The following is a 26,138-nucleotide window of genomic DNA, read 5'->3' as shown; positions in this document are numbered from 1 at the left end:
TACAATTAAGCAATATAAAATAAACGTAAAACAATGATTGATCAACTGAAATATACAAAGATGAAGTTTTAATTTAAAAATATGTAGGGTATGCACAAAAAATGATAAAAAAAATTAATATGGTCGTACTAATAAAATTTATAATAGAGTGAATAACGAAGAAGTTTAATTATTTGTAAAACAATTACAATTGGCTTTATTAATATCTGAAGCGTGGCATGATAAAACTGTGCAATATAAAGAAACTTCATTAAGCATTGAAAAGATAATGTAGATTAGTGGTAATTAATGTGGAAAATTGCATTTCTCTATTACAGCAGCTTAAATATTAATAATCCTATACGACTTAGCACTTTTCCAAAGATAAAATAAAAAAAATGTTTACACATATATCAAGGTTTGCACAGTTTTCTTGATCACGATACTCTTCATGTATAAAGATGAATCGTACCTCATTATTCACTCTTTGAATTATCATGATTAAGTATGATTGTGCGGCTTTGCAGTTGTTTCCTTTTCTTTTTTTTCAACGTCAACGTTTATACCAGCATCTGCTATAATGTAAGTGAGTCGCTTGCTTCTGTTTATCAGTGTATTAAAAAATAAATTATATATCCTGTTTTTATACATAATCTAGTTGTTATAATTTCAAGAGTTTCATGTGCGTATAGTAAAGGCAATTACTAATTTCGTACAAATTGTTGTTTGTAAATTATGATTATAATTCTTCCTTTATTGTAAACAACCTTATTTACATTGATCAGAATATTTCTTTTCTATATCTTTAACATTATATTGTATAACGATAACGTATAGATATACAGCCACTAACATTATCATTAAAACCTTACAAAATTAAATGAAGGCCCGAAAATTCAATACTACCAGACTATATAAAGAAATGTTTTAAAAAGTTAATCAGAAGTACAAGATAAAAGATATCGTACTGTAAGATGATTTTCTAAACCAAAGACAAAATTAAACAACAACAACAACAACAACAACAACAACAACAACAAACAAAAAAAAAACCATTTATATTAATTTGATTTTAAGATTGAAGGAAAAAAAAACTTACAGTACGGTATTTGACGTTGGACCAACTTACCATTTCAGAAGTTTCCAGGACTTGCATACGGAAAGGTGAAAACAAATAGTAAAGCTTGAAAAATAAAAATACATATGGAACAAAATCTCACGTTAAGAGTACTACTAAAATTAAATGAAATCTAGAAAATAAGAAATCTATTTTTTATATTAATTTAGATGAATAAGTATATAGATAACAAAATTCGAATTATTAAAATTAAAAAGAAACAAGCTTTTTAATAATTCTTCAATGAAGTATTTAAAAAGAACTTGTTAAACGTAAACAAGTTAATTTAAAAAACTCCGTGCAGTATATTTTTTCTGAAGATTTTGAAACGAATATGATATGCTTCAAATATTATTAACGAGATTATTAAGAATATCGAGCGATTAATTTTTTTGAAATTTGTGACAATGCTAATGGCATGATCAACAAAAAAGTTTCATTTAATAAAAAATTAGTTTCTTAATAAATATAATAGAAAATCAATTTTACTGTTCTCTTGGGTAATAATACTTTAAGTGTAATTTAAATTTCATCTTTTTCAAAGAAAATTCATACTGTAGGAGTCTCGAATAAACGCTTAAAAAATATTTCATTGATGATACTTTGCAATTGGTAAATTAACCCTCGAATGGTCTTTGGTTTTTTATTTAAATGGTAACTTAGCAATTACGAGAAATTATGAAGAAATTGCTACAAATTAACGGCCTCGCGGGATTATTAGAGGGTTTATATATAAATTGTACATGATAACTTATTTTAAGACGTAAAAGTAAACCACAATATCCAGAACTTTTCCAAACTTGTTTTCACTAGAAAATAACAAAATAACAAAATAAAAAAGAAAAAAAGAAAAATAAAGAAAAACAAAACAAAAACAAAAAACTTAAAAAACAGACAATGAAACAAACGAACAAACAAAACAGTATTGTTATAAATTTGAATACAACCCTAATCCTGACCAGCGATCGGTCCTTTCGGCGCTCGTACAATAAAAATAAGAGCACTTTATAACAGATAAACATAGAAAGATTAAAATAAAGATGTTAAAGTCGCAACGCCATAAACGCGCGTTTGCGCGCGCGTCATGACTAATAAGAGCAACTCCATTGTTCAAGCAGAGAAGGTGAGCAACAGCAGCACATGATGCACGGACCACCAGGAGCTGGTTCGAGTCTTCCACTGGGCGATCGCGGCGGCGGCGGCGGCAAGCAGCTGCTAATGCCACCTCCGTATCCAGGTCTGTAGCTAATGCCACATATTTTAGGGAGACGGTGAAAGAGAGAAAGAGAGAGAGAGAGAGAGAGAGAGAGAGAGAAAAAGAGAGAGAGAGGTTGGTGGTTGACTTATCAGGATTCTGGCATATAGATACGCGTACATGCGTGCATATATGCGCATATTTGAAAGAGAGAGAGAGAGAGAGAGAGAGAGAGAGAGAGAGTGAGTGAGTATGCGCGCATTCGTGTACTTAGATACGTATGCGCGTATGCGCGGATGAGTATGTGCATGCATGTACGTACGAACGTGCATATATATATTAATAATCGAACACAAGCAGTGTATGACCCCAAACCTTCAATATCCATCCACTTGAGTATCGGTGTGCGTGCGTGCGGCAGCGGTCTCAGTAATACCATCACTTGATTATTATACCTATTGATTATTATCTTTTCTTATTCATCGTTCATTCTTGACGTACATACGCTTTATTACATTCTATTGACGTCGGCTAACGACCCTCTCACTTCTTCAAAATTAGAAATCCTATTTTACTCGTTTGGCTATAGATCGTGAAAGTTAAGCGTTTTCGAGATTTTTTCATTTTGTCGACATTTTCATCATTCATTTAACTTTTTATATATTCAATGTTTCCCCATTATTATTATTTTAATTATATACGTGTATCCATCCGTACATATGTCTACATATTGTGTGTAGACACATGCGGGCGGACGGGTGCGCGAACTCGCACGCACACAAAATCAATGCGTATTTACGTACGCGCTCATATACATATGCATACCTGCGTGTGTGCACTTTATTATTTCATAATAATATAAGTTAGGCATGATGGAGAAGAGCAGGCGTGATAACGAGTTATTTGCAACTGTTGAGTTACGATTGCTAAAAGTGTCCTTTCAACTTTGTGTCATGAGCTTCCACTATACTTACCTCAAACTTTCATTTATTAATAATATATTTTACCCCATTTCATTTGTTTTTAACTCATAAATTATTTGTAATTTATTTTTTATAAATTTTGAAATGCCAATGAGATCACACGATGGATGATTTGATCGAAACTCTACAACTCTAATGTTAATTATATTCACTCATTATGTCTTAATATATTCATACAGTCGGATCAGGCCGAGTAAACTTAACGTATTATTATTATTATTATTTATGCATATGGATGTAATTATTAAGAAATTTTACAGTTACAAGTTATTCTAATCAATATTTAACATTTTAGTTAAATCATCCAACAAATAATGATTTTAATCATTTTAATATAACTTGCGATATTTTGTAGTACAATATTTTATTTACATAAAACTTGATTTACCGAGTTGAAAAATATTTCACCTTTTTTTTTTTTTATCTCCTTTAAAAATAAGCTAAATGATGATGTGTACTAGGAGGCAACGTTAACTTGGATCTACCCGCAAAAGTTTTGCATATGTATGCCAATATAAATAATATGAATTAAGTATTGTTTTTGTACCTCTGAATTTTTTTTTTTTTTTTTTTTTTTTTTTCTATAGTTGCAACACATAAGGATAATTAACAGCATCATTGCAGCAGCACAAAATTAGTCATGTAAAGAACACAGCACAGGAGCGAAGTTTTTGTTTTGTTTTTTTGTTTTTTTTTTTTTTAAATGAAAAAATTTACTCATTGTTTTGTATTATTGTAGATTAAATTTTACTAAGCACCTTCGAAAGAGAATGAACTTTCTTTATAGTTACTTGCTTGAGCTCTGCATTATTAGTCGCATTAAAATGCTTCATGCTACAGCTCGCAAAAGGAACTTTTATGAATGAAAAAGCAAAAGCAAAACTTCCATAAAATTTTGGATTATAATTCTGCCGTTCTTATTTTACAGTTGGCTTCTTATCGCCATAGACGGGACGATCGTTCAACTTTCGGACTCGCTTTGGCGTTGATTAATAACAACAACTACAACAACTATAACCATAACAAAAACGACAATAATAATAATAATAATAATAATAATAATAATAATAATAATAATAATAACAATAATAATAATAATAACAACAACAACAACAATAATAACAATAACAATAACAGCAATAATTATAACAATAACAACAACAACAACAACATCAACAATTAAATACATACATATATATATATATATATATATATATATATATATATATATATTTATTTTTTTTCACCTTTTTTTTACTTTTAACATAGTACCTAGAGCATAGATAATTTTTAGAGATTATTTTGATTCCAGATATAATGATATCAACAATACAGCAATGTTTCGCTTTCAATCCCACCTCACGTCATCCTTCTTTCATTCAAAGTCTTTTCGCCAATGGCGAAAGTCATTGTTTATCCTTTCTTTATTTACGGCTGAATAAGTTTTACAGATACTATGCAGTTTATTTTTGTTTTTTGCTGGATTAAAATCGTAGATCCCGCTAATTTTATCTTAGGAACGACAGCAGCAGCGCGCCAGACGGGCGAAGAGAGTATCCGGAATGTTTCATGCACGATACATTTTATTATTAGCTTATTAGCATATATTTTGATCCACGATGTGTTTTTACATATATTTATTTCATGAAATTCTATTATTGAAAAATAAATAAATATATATATATATATATATATATTTTTTTTTTTTAATATACGTATCTCTTACACACAGATGAAAGACGCAATATGGATCAACCATTTACCGGTCATAATCCAGGTACGTTCTTCTCACTTAACGAATTGAACTTTGAAAGAAATTTGAAGTGCCAATATCTATTTAAACATTGATTAAAATCTTTAAAATTGCAACATTATTGCAACATTTTTAATTAAATATTTGTCATAGAAATGATCAATAATGCAAATAATTAAAAATAATTGAATTAATTAATAATGCCAAAGCAGTGTTCTTAAAACACTTGGTAAGGTAGGTTGATACGACAGGTTGATAACGATTTCTTAAATATTATCTCGAAAAACACCATCAAAATGAGAGGCACATTCTCACGTACATTATCCCATAACAATTAGTCAATTTATTGAATAATAATGCTTGCGTGAGTATCTAAATTGCATAAATGTCTGATTTGTAGGATGCGAGCAGCCGATGAACGGCGAGCACGGACGGAATGTCGGCCCACCCCCGGGCTCCCATCCTTTAGGACTACCCCCCCAGACACCTTGGCAGGCTCACTTCGCCCGCTTCCCCCCAAATAGACCGCCGCCAATGCCTCGCGACAACGAGCAGCATCACATGTCTTATCACGGGGCGCCGCCGCCTCCAATCAATCTACCTCCGCCACAGTTGAGACTTGTTCAGGGTAAATATTCCAAAATAAAAAAGAAAAAAGAAGGCAAGGTATAATACATCATACATTTTTTTTTAATAACATTTGGAGGTGGCTCGATTATCGATCAATTTAGTTAAATGAGACGCGCCAAGAGCTTTGCGAGTGCTTAAGGCGATTTTTTATTTTGTTTTGTGTTTGTTTGTTTGTTTGTTTTTTTTGTTTTTTTTTAATTATTCGACCGAGCGACGTGTAATCGAATCGCTGAATATTGATAAGAGCAGAAAATGTGACAATACGAGGTAAAATTATGGACAGTGAAAACTTTTAGAGGTAGCTAGCTATACGCCATTTTCTATGCTTTATGCTTTATTTGTTTGTGTTCATTTTTAATACTTTATGGAGCCACTCTATTATTAACGAACAAATGCCTTTGATATTACTGTAAATAAAACGGTTATATTTGAGTTATTATAACTTGATTAATATTTATTATTGGCCCATTCAAGTTGAATTACATTTTAACGCTTATTTCTTTAACATTTAATTCAATCTCATCATAATTATATAAATATTTCAATTTATCTTAAATCTCATCTGTTATGTTTATATTTGTCTGTTATATCGCATATTACACGTTTAATACTATATCAATAAAAATAATAAGTATGCGCCATGGCTAATAAAAAAAAATTTACTTTCTCTCTCTCTCTCTATTTCTTGAAATGGTATAATTTTATGAAAATATTAATTTATATTTCTCGAAATATTTGGACTTAAAAGTGTGTGTGTGTGTTTTCCATACATAAATAGTTTTCGTAATTGTTCTTCTATCAACACCCGTATTTATTTATTAATAATATTTGCATGTTCATATACTCTAAAATGACTAATAATTACTCACATACTCTTACATTATTGAAGCGTCATAATAATTTTTTTTTTTTTTTTTTTTTTTTTTTTTAATTAATACGTTCTTTAAACGTATTATGAAATACGTATTTACAGGAAGAATAATATAATTTCCTATCTTTTAAGTCTTAGAATTATAAAAGAATTCAAATATAAAAACATAAAGACGACCATGCATTTTGAAAATAGTATGTTAATTCCAATCGCTTAACCTTATTGCTTAATTTGTTTTTAAAATGCTGTTCAAGTAAATAACATTAAAGAACAAGAAGAATAACCATATCGTAAGATGATGAAACAAGCAAATGTAATAAAGTATGAAATAAAATAATCGAACTGCCTCCACCTCTGAGACACGAGGCCGTTGCGACAAGAATGACGAGGAGTTTGGTCTTTGCATTACAGGGTCCGATGGGAGTCGATCACCTAGTCAAGGTGCGTTACCAGAGCATCCGGTGAGCGCCGGCCACGAGTTCAATCACTTTCCACCTTACACGGGCATGAAGCCACCCGTGCCACCCCCTACAGCGTTACCGCTTGTTCAATCGATTTGCAATCCCCCGCCGCCACCCCCGTCGCCGCCCACTTACACTCAATCGCGGCAACAGCAACAACAACAGCAACAGCAGCAACAGCAGCAGCAGCAACATCACCATCATCACCACCACCACCACCATCATCCTCGAGGTCCACCTATACAGCGCTACCATCATCATCAACAACATCAGGTGCCGGTTTCGCAGAGTCTGCAGTCGCCGGTCACTTCTGCGCCTCCTTGGATGAACTAACTTAATTAGCATTACGACAGAGGTCAAACGAACTAAGACAAAGAGCCAGACATGGGCGCACGCTTTTTTCACAAATCATCGCAAATGTTTCACAAAAATTAATCGATCCTTTGGCTCATTCACACGAAGTTTATTGCCAATAAAAATTAGGGTCGGTCATCAATACTGTGACGCGATAAATAAATAAATACTAATGTATTACAAAAATAATACTTTAGATGTGATTTTAACTTACGGAGTTTAGTAAGAGTACGGAGAACTTTAAAAAAAAAAAATAAAATAAAATAAATAAATAAATAAATAAATAAATAAATAATATAACTACCTAATTGAATTAACAATAATGGGAGCTTATTATAATTCCGTACCGTTTAAATGAATAATCATATTCCTACTTTAACCGAGAGAATTGTTACTTGATGCGATTGTAGTGCCACACGGATTAACGTGTAATAATAACTGCAAGTGAAATGCACTTTTCATTCGTTTGGATTTCACGCCATTGTTAAAAAATAATTTGAAATTTCTATTAGTTCTTCGTGTGTCATCTCCATTATTATTAGCAATACATCTTACAATTTTTCTCTGAATATTGACAATATTCACTTTCGCAAATTGTTACATCGCATTTGAGAGCTCTAAGAGTAATGAATAATGCGATCTATTCGTATTCATTCTTTATCGCAATTGTTGAATCATCTGTAAATCCAAATGCTTAATCATCATTTTGAAGAGTCAATGATATCGATTTATATTTTAAAAGCTTTGATTTTTCTAATTGTGAAGACATTTATTATGTCTTCTCAACTTTCAAAACTTGAAGAGTTTTAATTTTTACTGCTGAATCAACGCTACATCATTCATTATTACAAACGCGATTACCTATTTTTCTCGCATTTTCACCATAAACTATAAAGAACGAATGTCTCTAAATACCGTGCGAAAACATTTTAACGCTCCATTTACATAATAAAACATTATTAGCTACTGCTGCTATTACCTTGATGTTAAATGACATCTTTATTACCGCCAAGGACAATTAAATTCATTGACTAAAATTAGCTTTTAGTTCTATTATAAATTAATAAAAATTAAATAAGTTTTCAATAAAGCAAGTACTTATAAATTGCTTATGTCAATTAATGCTTTCAAGATAATTTTTTTTTTTATTTTTCTGTTGATTAGGAAATTAATAATAATAACGAATGTATAGAAAATTTTAATTCACAATTTAAAGGCGAGACTTTCTTCGATAGATTATGTAAAATCAAAAATCATTTTAAATATTTATCTGTACATATAACAATAACATTAAGAATCCAATTGTATATTAAGAATAGAAATCGTTAAAAATCAATACCTTCCAAATCCAAAAATATTGCAATAATCTCGAAAGCATATTTCAACATAAGCTATGTGCAATATTCTGCATGTCTAATAGATATCCTAATAAATAAAACGTTAATGTATCTTTAGATCGATAAAAGTATCACAATTGAAAGAATAAACTAGAAGTAAAACAGAACATTAGTGTTTAAAGATATATAAATATTAAGAGATCGTTATACATTTGTTAAATACTTTGTCGTGGACTTGGTAGATATTGATATTCAGTGCCTAATATATAAGCAATTCTTCAAATCCATAGATATTTCCGTTTATTTCAAATTATAGATTCAATTTACTTTATTTATCTAACATCAAAGGGGAATATTCTAGTTAGAATTATTATACAACAACTCGCTAACCGCCAAGTAAAATATTTAATAATTATAATAATGCTCTTTTAATTTATTAAATATAGTTAAACGTATTTTTATTTTGTCTTTAATATTGATTAATAATAATAACAATAACAACAACAATAATAATAATAATAATAATAATAATAATAATAATTATAATAATTATAATAATATCGTTACAACACATTGAGAGACACGTGAAGGAATAAAAGACGATGAAAATTCTGTATCTGTAAGGTACAAGTAACTCACGTCACGAGTTTTCATATAAAACTCCATGTTCTATTTAACCGTGGGACTATTTTGCAAGGGGGCTCTCGCCTAATTTGAAGAAAATTAAAAAAAAAAAAAAAAAAAAAAAAAAAAAGAAAAAGAAAAAGCTCTTTAACAAAATTATATGCTTAATTATTTACTAGCATTTCTTATGATATGATATGATATACACAACATTATGTAATAGATGGCAGTGTTATGGTTGTGAAATATCAAATCATAAATGGCATTAATTTCCTTCATTAATTTCTTATGTAAAATATTTAACTAATATGAATTTTTTTTTTATTAAATCTATAAAGAATACTTTAACAATATTCATTCTTTTCGTGACATCCTGATAAGTTTTTTTAGTTGTCTGTTAGTTTTCTCATGTATCCTTATACGATAATGGACTAACGACTATGACTCACTTTATTAATCTATCATTATGATTATGTGTATGCATTTCTTAGCTACATATACGACATTCAGCGAAACAATCTTTAATCGCCCTTAACTGGTTTTTCTTTTATTTTTTTTTTTCTTCTTCTCTTTTTATTTGAGTTTTCTTTTCTTTTTTTTTTTAAACGTAACCAAGAGACTTTTACTGTGGATGCAAATTCATATTCCGATGGGTTTGAAAACGATTTATATTGGATGAATTTTGTCACGATTCTTCGTTATATTTATACCTTTAATATCGGAAAATAAATAGATTATTAACGAATGCGATCCGATGAGAATAAAATAACGAAATGAAAGTTGATCGATTAAATGTGATTGACATCATAATATTATTAGAATTATCTTTACAAATGGTAAATTTGAAACATAATATTGTTAAATGAAAATGAATATAAATATAAGCAATATAAGGTGTAGTTATAATACTTATTACTCAGATACATTGGGATAAATTAACGATTAAGTTTCACAGAAAAGCCATAAGGAAAATTTCTCATCTGTACTTGTTGTTTTGATTTTGCCGATAGCTAATGCACTTTTGTTAATGAGTATCCTCCTGTCGATAGTATTATTTCAATAAACAGAAGTAGAAAAAAATTAATTGGTACAGATTTATGCTAAGGCGAATAATTTATATTAAACGTATATTGGGAGGGTAGTATAATAAGTACAATTCGCATTAAAATTTTACACTAAAGTATCGAGTAAAACTTATGTAAAATTTTCGTGACGACATAAAAATAATGGCACAAAGACATCTTAAATATAGATGTTGATAATAGCATTGTAAATCTTTGTATTTCTATTTACTTTTTATAAATTGTCTTCACAACATTGTGGATTTAAAGTTTTGTTTTCGAAGTGCTGATATTAAAAAAAATTACTTTGAAATAAATTGTAGACATTCAAAATTTATATCGGAATAGGAAGGAACATATCAATTGATAATATTTAATTTGAAGATATTGAAATTAATATTAAATCTATTTTAACTAGCGTATATATATATATATATATATATATATATATATATATATATATATATATATATATATATTAAAATAATATTTTCGTTTATATGATTAATAACATGTGAAAACGTATTTAAAGAAAATAATATTATTATAATGTATTTCTTGCATAAGCATCTTTGTATCGTCAAAGTCTAAAAACAGAAAAATGAAGTTTATAAAGAGCAAGATACTACTAATGCAAATGGTACAATTCCAAAATAAAGAAAATATTATTTTTGAAGAAATGCTCATATAAGTGAAAAGTCTTATCATTGTACAGATCAAGTAAGTTAAGATACAGATTTCAAGCAGTTTATTTATAAAACTTTAAATATTGCTTTTAACAAATTACAAATTTAAATATAATACCGCTTAATTATTTTATTTTATAAAAGAGAAAAGTCTCGCTTTTAAACTAATCGAAATTTTATAATTTTGATTTGCTAATTATTTAAAAATACTAATTTAATGAGCCAAGCATTCAAAAAGTTTAGTACATATTATAAAGTATAAATGAAAGATATGAAATTAAGAAAAAACAAAGCGCGGGCGTCCATGTCTCGCGGTTAATTTTGAATGTACGAAGAGAAAGTTGAGAAATTATGGTTGTTAAATTATGAGGATTAAAAACGTGTATTAATGAAGGTTTGAATAATTCATTTCAGTAGTCACGTTTATTTGTTTTGCTCGATATTATTGTCACTGTGAACTAGCTAGTTTCAAAGTAAATTGTTTGAACAATATTTTTTCATAGACTATTTATACATTTGCACATTAGATTTACGAAAATCCTAGTTTTAAGTAAGATTTACTTTATTTGGATCTTGTATTGAATTTTTGTTTGCTATATTAAAGAGTTACTTTTGTAAAATGAAGAAATTTGTTTGGTATGGTGTGATAAACAATTGACTCTAGACAATGATGGTATGATAAACTTTTGGAAGTAGTTAAGAAACTGCTAACTATAAGACGAATCTTTAAGCCAAAATCAGAGACGAAAGTCGTCGTTTTTTCCATTTATTAAAAATATTTCTTTTTTCTTGAATGGATATACGCAAATGGATAAACGCGTGGAGATTACAGCGTGTGTGCGTGTGTGCGCGTGTGCGCGTGTGTGTGTGTGTGAAGTAACTGTAATATTTGTAGATGGATTTTGTATTTAAGAAGCAGCTTATTAATTATTATACTTTTTGTACATAAATAAAATCGACGGGTTAACCGTTGCAATAAGTGATAAGCAGATTAATTCTGTTGCCATTGAGCGAAGAAAATGAGAAAAAATTTAACGATTAAGAAAGGTCGAGTTTGTAGATAATTTGATTGAAAGTTTCAAGTTGAGAGTCAGTTTGTACAGATACACTTTAGTTTTAAGTTGGTTACTTATCAAAAATAACGAAGAAACACGAAAAAACTTGAAAATCTTCAACAATAACGTACCTATTCAACTCTATAAATTCTTGGAATTAACCAGGAAAGATACTGCTGTAAGGTGTTTTGAGTGCGACATTTTATTTATTGATCAACACATTGTTATCGAATTGTATTTTATATTTCGATAGTGAAAGAATAAAATTAAGTATGTCCAATCATAGTCTCTTATTATTAATTATAAATATCATACATCTACCTTTTTTTTTTTTTTTTTTTAAGAAAACCACCATCTGTGTAATTAAGCAATCGATTATTATAATTTCTTCGACATATTTCTTTAAATTTATCATTAATCACTATGTTTAGTTTATCTGTAGATACTTAATGATTTTAATAAAATAATAATTCATACACACACACACGCACGCACACACACATATATATATATATATGTGCATATAATTATATATTTTTATAAATTTACAACTTCTAGGATTTAATGATTATAGGATAACGTGAAACAAGTATTTCTGAATAAATCTTCAATTTTAATCGATAACTTAGAAATTTCTTAATATTACATTGAATTCCTATACATTATCAATCGATATAGCTGTAGGCGCAAATATAAAAAAAAAAAAAAAAAAAATTACGTTAGAAAAATTAAATATTTGGAGATTAAAATGAATGATCAATTATATATGTATTAGGATGTGCTGGTTATTTAATTCAAAAGGAAAATAAGTAGCGAACCAATTTTTTTAAATAATAAGTATCAAATGAATAATTTTATTGGAATTCTTCAATTCTACAATATCTTATATTGTTGAAATGTAAGGCTGCTTCTTGTAAATTAGAATACACATTTTGACGATTACTTAATATACCATTTTGAATAATAGAAAAATATTATGATTATTTGAAATTTTTATTTAATTTTTATAAAATTATTTAATAATTTATTAATTATTTATATACTTATAATAATGGCAGATAAAACTTATACAATATAATATAATAATTGAATAGATTTTTTATTAAAATTTTTTTTTTTTTTTTTTTTTTTTTTTTTTTTAAATAAAAAATTCATTTAATGCAAGGGTATTCGATTGAATATAACAAGAGATTAAATTAGTCCGATTTTTAGCATTTTAGTAAAATCCATTAATGATAAAAATCAATTTTCCATCAATAAACCAAATAATAATAAGGACTTTTTAAATAACGAGCATGTGGATTTAATCGTCTGAACTGTCGATTTGATAAGCAATGGAATAATTTCATTGTAACTTGAAATAAGCTGCAGAAGAAAAAAAACATTCAAGCGCACGTGTTCATAAATATTTTATGTTTTATGTGCTTTTATAAGGGCTTGTAACCAAAGAATTATCGATATTTTAGAAATTTGAATTTTATGACGATCGTTACAAAATCAGCAACTCAGATATTATGTCGGACGGTGCAGGACCTTCCACCTCTCGTGTAGCCATGTCGATTGCTTTCAAACGAGCACGACGCAAGTTTCCCAAGAACTTCGGACTTTCTTTTAATACTGACGAAACTCATCAAACTGCCCAAGTATATTACAATTATGGCAATCCAATCTATTTAGTTATAATCCTTACCTTAATAACCATTGTGGTTAATTGCGCTTGCGCGTTTAATGTTAATGGCACGATGAGACGCTGAGGGTTCGAAAATTTTCTTGGTTTGACAATTTTTTCGACCATTGTAACGAGCACGAACACTTCTCAATATTATAGAAACATAATATCGAGGTCAATAGGTCAATTCGTGAAATTTATAATAATTCGTAGATCTACATTGGCATCAATAAATTGAAATTAAATTTGGAATTTGAAGTTTAGTTCAATTGATCGAGTGATCGTTTACAATAAATAGTATTTTTAGTTATGTGTAAATTGTCTTTCGTCGACGAGATGCACGATAAGGAAATGCTTGCAAATATGTTTAATCGTATGGTTTCTAATATTCCTACGTGCAGATGATAAAGGGGGAACGAACGTTTTACGAATTTTGACAAATCTCGTTCGCTCGGGTACATTTCTTCGCTACGAAAGTATATTCGAGCCGCACCTACACACAGTTGCTTCTCAGTCAATTTTCTCACGTCTCTTATCCTATATAAATGTATAAAACAAATTTTTATCGTTACTGTGGTGATTAACGTGACGTAACTGCCTGATCGTATACCTAAGTTGTTCTGGCGTGATTTTTGGAAGATCGGAACAATCCATTGTAAATAAACTCTCTGGTTGGTTCATAGGCGTTTCCTATCGCCGCGTCTCTCTCGCTTGCTCATTTACTTTTCTCTTCTCAGTCCTTTTGATTCTCCCCACCCCTCGCGATTTACCAAACTCGCAATTTTTTTTTTGTTCGTTGCACATGTCGGTAAACAGAATAGCAATGATAAACATATTTATAAATTTCGTAGAATGAAGATCTTCCATTAGATCTAAGTGATAGCCCAGAACTGCCAATAAATTACAATGACCGTGAAAAAGTAGTGTCGGATCAAATAGAGGAATCACTAGTCAATTCCTTGCAAGAGATTGAAGTAACCGATAAACGGGGAGCCACGTGTGATCAATATGATCGCCAATCTAAAGATTTCGAAAATGTTGATGGAGGCGACGGTGCACTGGTAGATGCCAGACAATCTGATAAGGAATGCGATCGACAGTCATCAATCGACAATATCGTTGTTAACAATAAGTAATTGTAAAAAAAAAAAAAAAGAAGAAAAAAAAAAGAAAAAAAAAAGAAAAAAAGAAAAGAAAGCCTTCTATCGATTTAAATATTATTTTTGCCGTTAGTCTGGTAAATATTTAAGAAATGCACACTTTTATAATAAAATTGGTCTAAATTTTACAAAATTAATGTGGAAAAGAATTGACGCTACAGCATATTTATTATATTGAAAATCTTTTCTGAAAGCAATTCTAATTGTTATACGTTTTTTCATTCTTTTATTCATTCATTCATTCTTTCTTTTCTTTCTTTCTTTTATGTAAATGTATGCTTATACCAATCGTAACAGCAGAAATATATTCCTCGCAAATAGTCATACATATTATTATAATTGGTTTTTTTACTTTTTTTTTTTTTTTTTTTTTTTTTTTTTTTTTTTTTGTATCGCCATCAGTCCTCAACAATTGTCGCTGAAATCTAGGGAAAACGCTAACTCGCCACACGAAATATATAACGAGTTTTCTATAAATGAAAGCAAAGAATTTGATCTGTACGGTAAGATGAGCAACATGAAATATCAGGAAACAATGTTTACAGATAATAATTGGAATCAAAGAGTAAAAGTGAATGTCACCGACTCAGAGCTCGATATTAACGAGGTATACAAAGTCCCGCAAATGTTTCGCGAGAGACGCGATACTCAGTATAGAAGAAAAAGGCACAGATGTAAAAAAAATTCACAGTCATATATTCGACGCTCGTGCTCACATTACACATTATCCGATAATGTTTGCGAAGAAAATAACTTGACGCATTCGCCCGATTGCTTCTATTATAATCATTGCACCCACTGTCTTCATTGTCATCGGCATTGCTGCTGCCATCATCACTGTTGCTGCTCTCGTTGCTGCTTTAATTGGTACGTCGAATGGTTTTTCTTTTTTTTTCTTTTTTTTTTTTTCTTTTCCATGAGTTTATCGTACAAGGGCGAAGGCACAGTAGCTTAAAGCAAAAAGAAAAATCAATGACACGACCCGTATTCAAAATTTTATAATGTGCACAAAAGCGATTATGCCATCATACCATCACGTTCGTGTAAGTTCTAACTAATCGTCAACTCATAAAATTATCGACAAATCAATAAGTCGTGCGCGGACTGGATATTTTTCACTAATATTTTTCAGAATAATTCATCGCTCGTCAATAATTCAGCCCGAATATATAAATTTAGATTGTTGATAGTATCGAGATAGTATAATAGCTCGATTAACGCGCCAACTTGTAATCTTCGAATATAACAGTTTCTTCAATCAAAAAAATATATTTATTTTTAGAATATTATCAATGTTATTGCGAGCACTGACACAACATTTACCGATTTTCTATATTTTCTCTTCCCATAATTTTACCTGCTAATAAAATTGGATATTTCGCTAATGGAATGCAATACGAATTCTTCCAGTAGGAATTTAATTACACGATATTGCGCAATCGGACTACAATCTATTCTAAAGTCAATGATCAATCATTATAACGAGCTATTGTACTTTTTCGAAAATTCGAATTTGTACTTCATCGTTCTCATTCTCTTTGTCGCGCGCGCTTGAAATAGTCGGTCGCTCGTCCTAGACGAGCTTCGTTAAATTAACAGCATTGAATCGACAATTAAACGTCAAGGCGACTCGTCGATTACAAAAAGTACTTACTTGTACATTACGCGGCACAATATAAACTCGTACGTTAATAATAGGCGAGAGGAGCAAATGAGGTCGGAGCCCGCCCAGGAGTCGCCCAACTGCCATCGTCGAAGATTTACCGCCCATCAACGACCCAAAGGGCCCAAGTGCACCGCGTGCAAGAGACGCTCGAGCGGCTCGAGGACGTCTTCGAGGCAAGCGGATAGTTGCTCGCGCGACTCCGGCGTCTACACGAGCATACGCTACGAGAATGCGGATCACGAGGATGAGGAAGATGGTAGCGGCGAGCCGGCGACCGTTCTTCTCCACAGGAATCCGTTTACGATTTTGCAGAAGTACGCGACGGCGCACAGGTCGGATGTTCGTTTAGTCGCTTCGGAGGATGAGGACGTCGACGCATACTACTACTATGAGAATAGGCACAATCACGGCTTGATTAGTAACTTTTAAGAGCCCTCGGCTAAGTTTACCGGTATTTGCTCGGACGGGAGCCTCCCGTTACGCTCGCACGCATTCTGCTTTCATAATCGTTTGTGCGAACACTATTGGTTTCATTGCTTTGCAGGAACATCATGTAATTGTGCGCTTGTGTTATTCATTGCGGGAGAGACATCCGAGCTTAATCGTCATTTCGGCGAACAAATACCATATTCGAGCGCAGCTGAGTGTACGCAACGGCGAATTGCAAATTGCTTGTTTTACGCTCAAGGGATGGACATACATTAGACATTGTCCAATGCAATGGAATATATACGAGAAAATCCAATTCGAGACCAATAAGCATGTATATATATATATATATATATATATATAGTCGATTGATTAAATCAAGTATCTCTTAATTATTACGAAATTGTCCGGATCTCTACTCATTTGCACCAGAAAATTGTGTAATGGACATTTTACCAGCTGCTTTGGCATAAAATTGTATAAAAAATTTGAATAAAAAACCTCTCCTGTCAAAATTCTACCATATAATCATCTATGAAATAAAATTTAATGATTTATTCGTTTGTAGTTAAACGTTCGTATATTTTATCACAAAATGATTGCTCAATGTTTAAAATTTGATGTTTATTATCAATATTCTCACTGCATGATAAATTATATTATATTTATATTATATTCTCACTACATCATTAGCAATTCAATTAATAATAATAATAATAATTGCGATGCATTAATATGAACTACTAACTCAAATTGTCATTAATAAACGATTATAAAAAAAAATTATTATCACTACCAGATTTTCACATTATACGGACATGCAAATCTAAAAAAATAACAAATTTCATTCTTTTTTGCAAAGAGTATAGTATGTATTTCTCTAATGCATTGAATTATACTTTATTAATACATGAAATTCATATGTCACAGATAAATTGCTAAAATTAAGGTGAAATATCAATTAACTTCACTTAAGACAAATATAAAAGATATAGATTTTTCCTAAAATTGATCTATTAAATTGTTAATGATAATGTTAATGATAAAAATTTCATAATTAGCTTGTAATGCACACTTAATAAATAGATAATAAACACATTTTTCTCATTGAATATTATAAAAAATTTTAATAATGCTCTATCATTTGTTAAATATTAGTTTAACCGTAATTTAAAAGAATACGTTACTCATATAATCTACAATATTCTTGTTGATGAAAAAATTTCCATTCTACCAAATTAATTCAGAAACTTGATCTTTATGAATATTTGTTAGAAGGAAAGTTCAAAAGATTATTATAGAAATTAAATTACTAATATCTGCAATTACCGATGACGAATGATTAATGCCGCAATAAAGCGTATTAAAGCATTGGCAATAATTTTTGTTTCATTTAATATTGTAACAGCAAATTAGATAATGTTTGCCGCCTATGCACGTGTATCCAAGTGAACGAATAAGAGACGGACAAAAAGAAAAAAATAATTGAAAATTTTCAAAGTAAAGAGAAAAAAAATTAATGAATAAATCAATGATTGTTATAGTATTGATGTACTTGAAAACTATAATATTCAATATACGAATAACTATATAATATAAAAAATTTACTGAATTGTATAGCGTAATTGCAATAAATTATAAGTATTTATTTGTAATAGTGATACACAAAGTTTTATAAATCTATTATATTGTATTATTTAAAACAAAAAAAAACAAAAACAAAAACAAAAAAAAAAACCAACAAATCAACAAACAAACAAACAAACAAACATAAACTCTTTTTATCGTATTTTTCTTATTTGTAATTATTATAATAATTTATAATTATACATTGTTAAAAACATAACATCATATGCTATTATAAGAAATCCCATAAGTTCTGCTCTTGTATTTTATTTATATTATTTTTCAAATAATAACCTCTCATTTATTTGTATTAATTCTCATTTCTAATTATTATATTATGTCCACGAAAACTTGATAGTTCTATTTATTTTTAACATGAAATATTTAATTTAAATGAATTTCAGAGGGAATAAATTGAAAATAACAATAAATTAATTTTTTGTTTCTACATTTAACGTAAAACTATTTTTCCAAGCAAAATAGTAAACTTGTAATTGTAATTACTAAACAATAAGAAGCAAATAGTAATCAATTTATTAATACATGCAGTAAGTTACGTGTAAAAATATAATGTCAATGTTTTCATTTATAAAAAAGTAAAGAGTTTGTTTTCAGTATTAATTGTCGATTAAATGTTTGAATATTAGCGTAGCTTTCGTAAGGATATAGATTTTTCTAGGTTATTAATTTTATCTAACAAGATGGTTGTAAAAGGGAAAGAACTCGCTCTGTCACGAAAATAACCAATTATAAATAAATATATAATTTGATATATTCACTCGCATTCTTAAGTTTTTTTCGCATCAATTGTTGTTTTATCACCTTTTACAAAATAAAAAATATATATATTATATATATATATATATATATATATATGTGTGTGTGAATTTGTAATCGAAGCAAAGTTTATAAGTTAGATTTAAGAATTTATTGATTTTCGCTCGATAAAATGGTTTTTCTTTATTATACACAATTTGCATATCCGTCTTTTAATTTTCATTACTTTAAGTTAGATAGAAATTTTTTTTTTAAACTATTATGTTCAAGATAATAGTTTTTCTATGAGATTATTATCACTAAGTTTTATCTAAAATACTTTTAATTTATGTATCACTAAGTTTTATCTAAAATACTTTTAATTTATGAATTTATATATACATATATATATATATATATATATATATATATATATATACATATTAGTTTTTTATGTTTATTTCATAAAAAGCTACGAAAAACAATAATCTCTGTTTCTTTCATAAGAAAAAAATGGCTTAATCATATAAACAATTTTGTAATATGATTATATTACATGATATATTATGAGTTATATACTAGCAATGAGAATACAAGCAATGAGTTATATACTAATAACACCATTAAGCAAGCATGGTTCTGTGTACTTGCCATTAAATAAATCGTAATTATGCAATCTAATTTAAAATCGATTAAAAATATGTTATGCATACTATGTATATATATATATATATATATATATATGATTAAAAAAAATTTAGAAACCTACTAAAATTGCTTAGGTAATAGTTATTTTTCTAGCAATCACAATAGTTAAGGATCATTAGTGGCATTAATATCAGGACATTTTATATTAAATAAAAAATATTCAAATAGATTATCGTTTATGTCATTGATGCAATACATGCATTTTGAATTATTTTTGTACTTTTCAATTTGATCTTGCCTTTGTAATTTCTCGGATAATATAGCGGCAATGAGAACTTTCGATCACCCACAGGCGAACGACAAATAAAAATTGCGTCGTGAAATATTGACGTCGTACAACGGGTGGGAGAATGTGAAAGGAAAAATTTGTAGAAATGTAGGTACGAAACGAATAGTTACACGAGGCGTAGAATATTAGAAGAGTTTGATTTTTGACTGTCGATGAAGTATGTTGGAGTGAAAGGAAATAAAAGAAAAAAGGATTTACACGCGAACAATAATAATAACACTGAGACCATAGAATTCTCGAATTTTCGGCGTAAGCACAATTGCGTTACATGAATTAATTAGGTTGTTTCTTGTTTCTATTCGTACTTCCTTAGTAATTATATTATTTTTATGAAATCTTTACGAAACCTCTCGGTTATCCTCCTAACTAATACCCTCGCCTCTGCAAGCATTTGGAACGACCACTGCATTTTACGATTTGAGTGTCAGAAATTTGAAGGGCAACACGTGGAAAAGCGCTCTCGAGGCAAATATTTAGGTCCAAGGTACGATATTGCGTTACATTGACAATTAAAGGCGTCCATGTATCAAGCTACGCACAACGTATGATTGTAAAAATAATAATGGCAATTTTCATTTTAACAAATTTATTGATCGTGAACTACAGTTGTTCCAATGTTCTTAATTACAATTGAAAATAATTTAATGTTGATAAGGTATCTTAGATATTTTTAAAGGTTATCATTATTATTTTTGGTATTGTCGAAAGCTTATTTACATAAAAAAAAAAAAAAATAAATAAAAAATAAAAAATAGTTAGGCTCGGCAGAATATTATCAAAATGAATTTCATTTTGAGGAATAATGTAAATACGAGTTACAATTATGATATTCGATCTTGTTCACAAGAATAAAATTAATTATGTGTTCTTACTTTATTCTACATTTCCTGTTTTAGGTTCAACGCTTTCATTCACTATCGTAGTGGTTTCAATCTCCTTGTCATTCGTTACATTTTCCATTTTTACTTCCACTTTTGGTGAAATTTCAGCCTTCTCGTCGTTCGCCTCATTTTCCATTTTTGTTTTTACTTTCATATCCGGTTTATCCACTACTGTAGCGGCTTCGGTCTGCTCGTCATTCCCTTCATTTTCCGTTTTTAATTTTACTGGCTCATTGACCATTGCACCGGTTTCAGTCATCTTATCAATTTCATTATTTTCCGTTTTCGGTTCTATCGGTTCATCCACTTTCTCAGTGGTTTCAATCTTCTCGTTTTTCACTTCATTTTCCGATTTTGGTTTGACTGGTTCATCCATTATTCGAGTAATTTCAACATTCTCGTCTCTCGCTGCATTCGTCCTATAATTTTTTTCATCCTCTATTTTCGGTTCTACTGGCATATTAATTTGCTCGACAATTTCAGTTTGTGTATCATCTTTTTCATTCTTTATTTTCAAATCCGCTAGCTCCTCAACCTTAGCTTCCTCGCCCTCGTTATTCCCATCATCCTTTTTATTTTCCATTTTCTCTTTCTTAACCTCTTTAATTTCTGGAACAACTTCACTTAATTCAACATCTTTTTTATTTTCTGCTTGTGATTTTCCTAATTCTTCAATATTTTTCAATTGGCCATAATAATGTATATTTCAAATTATAATGAATCAATTAATTATATTTACGTTCGAAATAATAATCAAGTATAATATAATAAACAGTGAACCATACCACTTTCTTTCATTCCCTTCGAGCTATCCAAATGATTATTATCAGTTTTCATTTTTGTTTTATTTCGATATTTCCGATATGCTCTCTTTATACAAATATATAAATAAGTGTTAATGCATAAAACGTTGTAAGTTAAGAATTAACGAAAAATTAGAATTAAAATAATTAATTAACGTCGATCGTGTGAAATATGAATAAGTAATATGAAAAATATTGTAGAACCTTGTATACGTATTAACGAATTTCTTTATCAATTGTTGTTTTATACTTGTATGCGATACCTGGATTATATTTGCTGCTGATTGAGCTTTTGAAAAAGTGAGCCCAACTTCTTCGAACATCATGTCCAACCAAGCAGATACGTCCGTTTCTCCTTTAGAGACATTATACTTTGTATTGCTCTGCTGATCTATGAAAATTAATATTCATTATTTGAATTGGAAAATATATAAAAATAATTGTAGCTATATTAATTATAACTCTCTACTTTTATTTGAATGTATATTTTTCCTTGCATAATACTTCCGGTAAGCAGTCTAAAAATGTAAAAGCTAATGTAATTAACTATAAGAATTATATTATATTTTCATAATAAATTAATGAAATATTATTGCTTATACGTATTAAAATTTAATAGAACAAAACAAGCCGAATAATGCAATTATCAATTTTTTGTAAGAAAACAAGAGCATATTTTATTATCAGCCTGGCATTTCAATGAAATGAATTTAAAAAATGGGCAATTATGTCGAATATAACGATCATGATGCACTTAGATATCTATAGATCTAATAATTATTAGAATTTGGAAAAAGTAATTTTTACTCTTGATTTAGAGCAGATATTACGACCGAAGTCGTAATTTTATTATGCGTAAAGCACGTTCATTTTGAAATAATAACTTATTAATTATAATTCGTTTAAATAACTTGAGTTTAAAGCTTCAAATTTGCAATTCATAGACCACAATAATCTATAATATACTGTTGCAGTACATAATATTTATATATAAGTATATAAGAGTGTATTTTCACTGAAAAACAGGACAGTAAGAAAATGTTAGCGAAAGAGAAAAAATCATTAAGAAGCAGACAAATTGAAAATGTATTTTCTAGCGCACAAGCGTTAAATTACGTGAAATATATTTTTAAACGACTTTAATTGTAAAATTGTTGTACCAAGTACATATTAAAGTATCTGATTTTCAGTAAGATTATTTTGAAATAGCAATTTATAAGTGTCAGTAAAATAAAAATTATAAATTTATACTTGAATAGTTAAAGCAGCTTCATTAGCAATGGCTTCCGTAATACCAATTTTTAATAAAATATGCCTGGTTTTCAAGTCTGCCCTTTCCCATTGAATTTCACTTCTTCCTTCGGCAATTAATACTTGTTCATAATGTCTTCGGAATATAGCCTGAAAATATATTCGATCGAATGAATTTTCATAAAATGATTTTTAATTACAGTTTAATATTTACAATTACAAGTACAATTTAATATTTATTTTGTACAAATTATATTTAAATTTTTTCTTCAAGATATATATTTTGTCATTCGTTTGAATATATATATATATATGTGTGTGCGTGCGTGCGTGTGTGCGCGCGTGTTTGCGAGTGTGTATAATTTACATACTTGTATATTTTTTGCGACTAGTCGTGCCTGGTCGGAAGGAGCTCCAGTTTCTTTCAAAATTCGGCATATTGATATTTCACTTTTATCAAGTTCGTCGTCTACAGATAAAAACTTTCATATTATTTTTCGTTTAAATAACTTTAATAATATTTTTCTTTATTTTATTATACTTTTGATTACTGTAAATGACAATATTGAACTAAATACGCAATATGGAATATATAAAATTTAGTTTTTCCAAATTTTAACTAATTGTTAAACATTCTTGCATAATGAAATAATATTTTATATATATATATATATATATATAAATATATTTTTTTTTTAATTACAAAAATACGAAGATACGTCATTTTACTTAATTTTCAAAGTTCATCATTAAAAAAATCACTTTAAAATTTTATATTCTAACGTAACACTACAAAAATAAATTATTTCAGAACAAAACTTATAGAAATATCTTACTGTCACAGCCACATTTTTTTTTTGCAATGTCTACTACATATAAATACGTTCTGAATGCTTCCTAAAATATTTTAAACAAATTATTACTGCGCATCAGTATTAATTAAACGTATTTATGGAAAAGTTTTACTTTAACAACGTATCAGACATTCAAATTTATGTAACTGCTCCTAAATAATAACCATCGAAGCTGCTACTTTTTTTTTTTTTTTTTTTAAATCACCAATTTAATATAAATTAATTTTGTTTATATATATATATATATATATATATATCATTAAATTTCCTAGTATAGAGGTTAGCATCGATTTTTATAAATACTACATTGTCAAAGTAAAATTTTCTCTTCGATAATATTATAATAAATAATGCAATAATAGCTTGTAGTCGTGGAGCTGCCGCGGCAATTTTCTTTATGTCAAGACCACTAGAACTTAAGACTTCAACAATCTGTTCACTATTCAGCACAATGTCTCGTACAATTTTTACTGCAACTTTAAATAAGAAATTTTATCAATTTATTAATTTGTACAAAGTATGGATCATGTAAATTTTCTCATTTGTTATTCTCCAGTGTATATAGTAGAATTATCTTTATTATTTTAAGATTATATTCATTAAAAGTATTAAATCATTTATTGCCCTTCATTTTCCAATATCTTTCAAATACATTTTCGTATAAGAAGATTATTCATATTAGTATTTTTTAACTTTTCAATTCCGAGCGCAATTTCATTTAATATGAAAATAATTTGACAATAATTGTCGAATTATTAAAAAGAAAATTTTAAATTAAATTTTCCTTACTAATTTCTTTAGGCACAATAGAGCAAAATTAAGTTTTCTTATTTTAAATGCGCTCACAGGCTATCATTTGAAATTATTTGAACTTTTTTATTTAAGATTTGCTAAGGAAATTCTATATAATTAGTAATGCACTATTTTGATATAAAGTTTCTCGTATAAGAATATAAAAAGGAGAATTACTATATTAATTCTTAAGAAATATTAAGGTATTTACACTTAGTGTTTTCACGAGTAATCAAAAGGATATCCAAGTAATTTGCTACAAAAGAGTAAATATCATCTGGCTGTATTCGCAATACCTAGTAGAATAAATATTATTAATTTTTCATTCCGATTATTACGTTTAGTGGAGGCAGACTGCTGCTAGTATTATTGAATGAAATGTTGAATTCATTTTCAGTATTATTTTATGAAATGTCAGGAAAGTGATGAAACAAGCAGTATTGTCTCAATTAATTTTTTGGTCATCATAATATTTTATGCTAAGATTAATAGATAAAAATAACGTAACTGTAAAGATTAATCTATGCAGAATAATTTTATATATTGATCGGATTTTTATATTTATAATTTTTATAGGTTATAATTTTTTGAATAATAATTATATATTATATGACTATATTGCATCAAAAATATTATGCCCTATATAGTAATTTTCTTAAGGATTCTGCGAATGTATATTTTTCCGTTCAAAATTTCCACCTGCTCAATGAAAGACAAGTAAACGAGCAAATTAAGATATTATTTTTAAATTAACTAATAATAGGAAAAGCTGACCTCCATCGATATATCCGCGCAAAGTTCATGAAGTCCATCAGGAATTTTACACATATCCATTTTTCAAATGCCTTCTATTTAATTAAATAAAAAGTCTCATGAAATAAATTATATATATATATATACATATATATATGTATGTCTTAATACAAATCTACTAGAGAGTTATAAAACTGAACTTAGCTAATATATTCTTAAACAAGTTCTCAATAATTTATTAAGTATGCACATGTTTCATTGAGATCGTTAGTATTCTAGATGTCAGCAGCGCTGGATTTGTATGACGTAGGCTACGAGTGCTTGTCGTGTTCCACAAATCTATAGGTGCCATTTCATTTATTCCTCCAAACTGTTATTAACAATAATATTTATAT

General features: G+C 28.7%; 3 protein-coding genes across 5 annotated transcripts in view; 2 read left to right on the top strand and 1 right to left on the bottom strand.

The window, feature by feature from the left end:
- Positions 1–7,384, top strand: part of LOC105364198 (extensin) — a 14,627-nt gene extending 7,243 nt beyond the window's left edge. The window contains exons 15-18 of one of the 3 annotated variants that reach the window (XM_011502081.1): positions 2,215–2,333; positions 5,007–5,051; positions 5,428–5,655; positions 6,940–7,384. In XM_011502081.1, coding sequence (XP_011500383.1) covers positions 2,215–2,333; positions 5,007–5,051; positions 5,428–5,655; positions 6,940–7,322 — 775 coding nt within the window. In that variant the 3' untranslated portion in view covers positions 7,323–7,384. Of the gene's footprint in view, positions 1–2,211; positions 2,334–5,006; positions 5,052–5,427; positions 5,694–6,939 lie in introns of all 3 variants that reach the window. The other 2 variants (XM_011502080.1, XM_011502082.1) reach the window with 2 other exon arrangements.
- A 6,147-nt stretch (positions 7,385–13,531) lies between these two features.
- On the top strand, positions 13,532–14,911 carry LOC105364257 (uncharacterized). Its single transcript, XM_011502144.1, has 2 exons — positions 13,532–13,749; positions 14,627–14,911. The coding sequence occupies exons 1-2, from the start codon at positions 13,621–13,623 to the stop codon at positions 14,909–14,911; spliced, it is 414 nt and encodes a 137-aa protein (XP_011500446.1). The 5' UTR covers positions 13,532–13,620.
- Positions 14,912–21,282: 6,371 nt separating this feature from the next.
- On the bottom strand, positions 21,283–25,852 carry LOC105364256 (titin). Its single transcript, XM_011502143.1, has 9 exons — positions 25,765–25,852; positions 25,202–25,286; positions 24,562–24,674; positions 24,181–24,241; positions 23,716–23,813; positions 23,345–23,494; positions 22,250–22,479; positions 22,076–22,158; positions 21,283–21,959 (listed from the first exon to the last, which is right to left on the bottom strand). Exons 1-9 carry the CDS (start codon positions 25,822–25,824, stop codon positions 21,283–21,285), a joined length of 1,557 nt encoding a protein of 518 aa, XP_011500445.1. The 5' UTR covers positions 25,825–25,852.
- Between the last annotated feature and the right edge of the window lie 286 nt (positions 25,853–26,138).

This window comes from Ceratosolen solmsi, unplaced genomic scaffold (genome assembly GCF_000503995.2).
Source record: "Ceratosolen solmsi marchali unplaced genomic scaffold, CerSol_1.0 scaffold43, whole genome shotgun sequence".
Classification (NCBI taxonomy): Eukaryota; Metazoa; Arthropoda; class Insecta; order Hymenoptera; family Agaonidae; genus Ceratosolen; species Ceratosolen solmsi.
The sequence above is the reverse complement of the archived record's forward strand: the minus strand, read 5'-3'. Positions and strand labels throughout refer to the sequence as shown.

Coding starts and splice junctions, on each gene's coding strand:
- LOC105364256 (XM_011502143.1), bottom strand. CDS start 25,824: ATGGATATGTGTAAAATTCCTGATGGACTTCATGAACTTTGCGCGGAT. Junction 23,495..23,715: donor TAGTCGCAAAAAATATACAA/GTATGTAAATTA, acceptor ATATATTTTCAG/GCTATATTCCGAAGACATTA. Junction 22,159..22,249: donor TCATATTTCACACGATCGAC/GTTAATTAATTA, acceptor TTGTATAAAGAG/AGCATATCGGAAATATCGAA.
- LOC105364257 (XM_011502144.1), top strand. CDS start 13,621: ATGTCGGACGGTGCAGGACCTTCCACCTCTCGTGTAGCCATGTCGATT. Junction 13,750..14,626: donor AAACTCATCAAACTGCCCAA/GTATATTACAAT, acceptor TAAATTTCGTAG/AATGAAGATCTTCCATTAGA.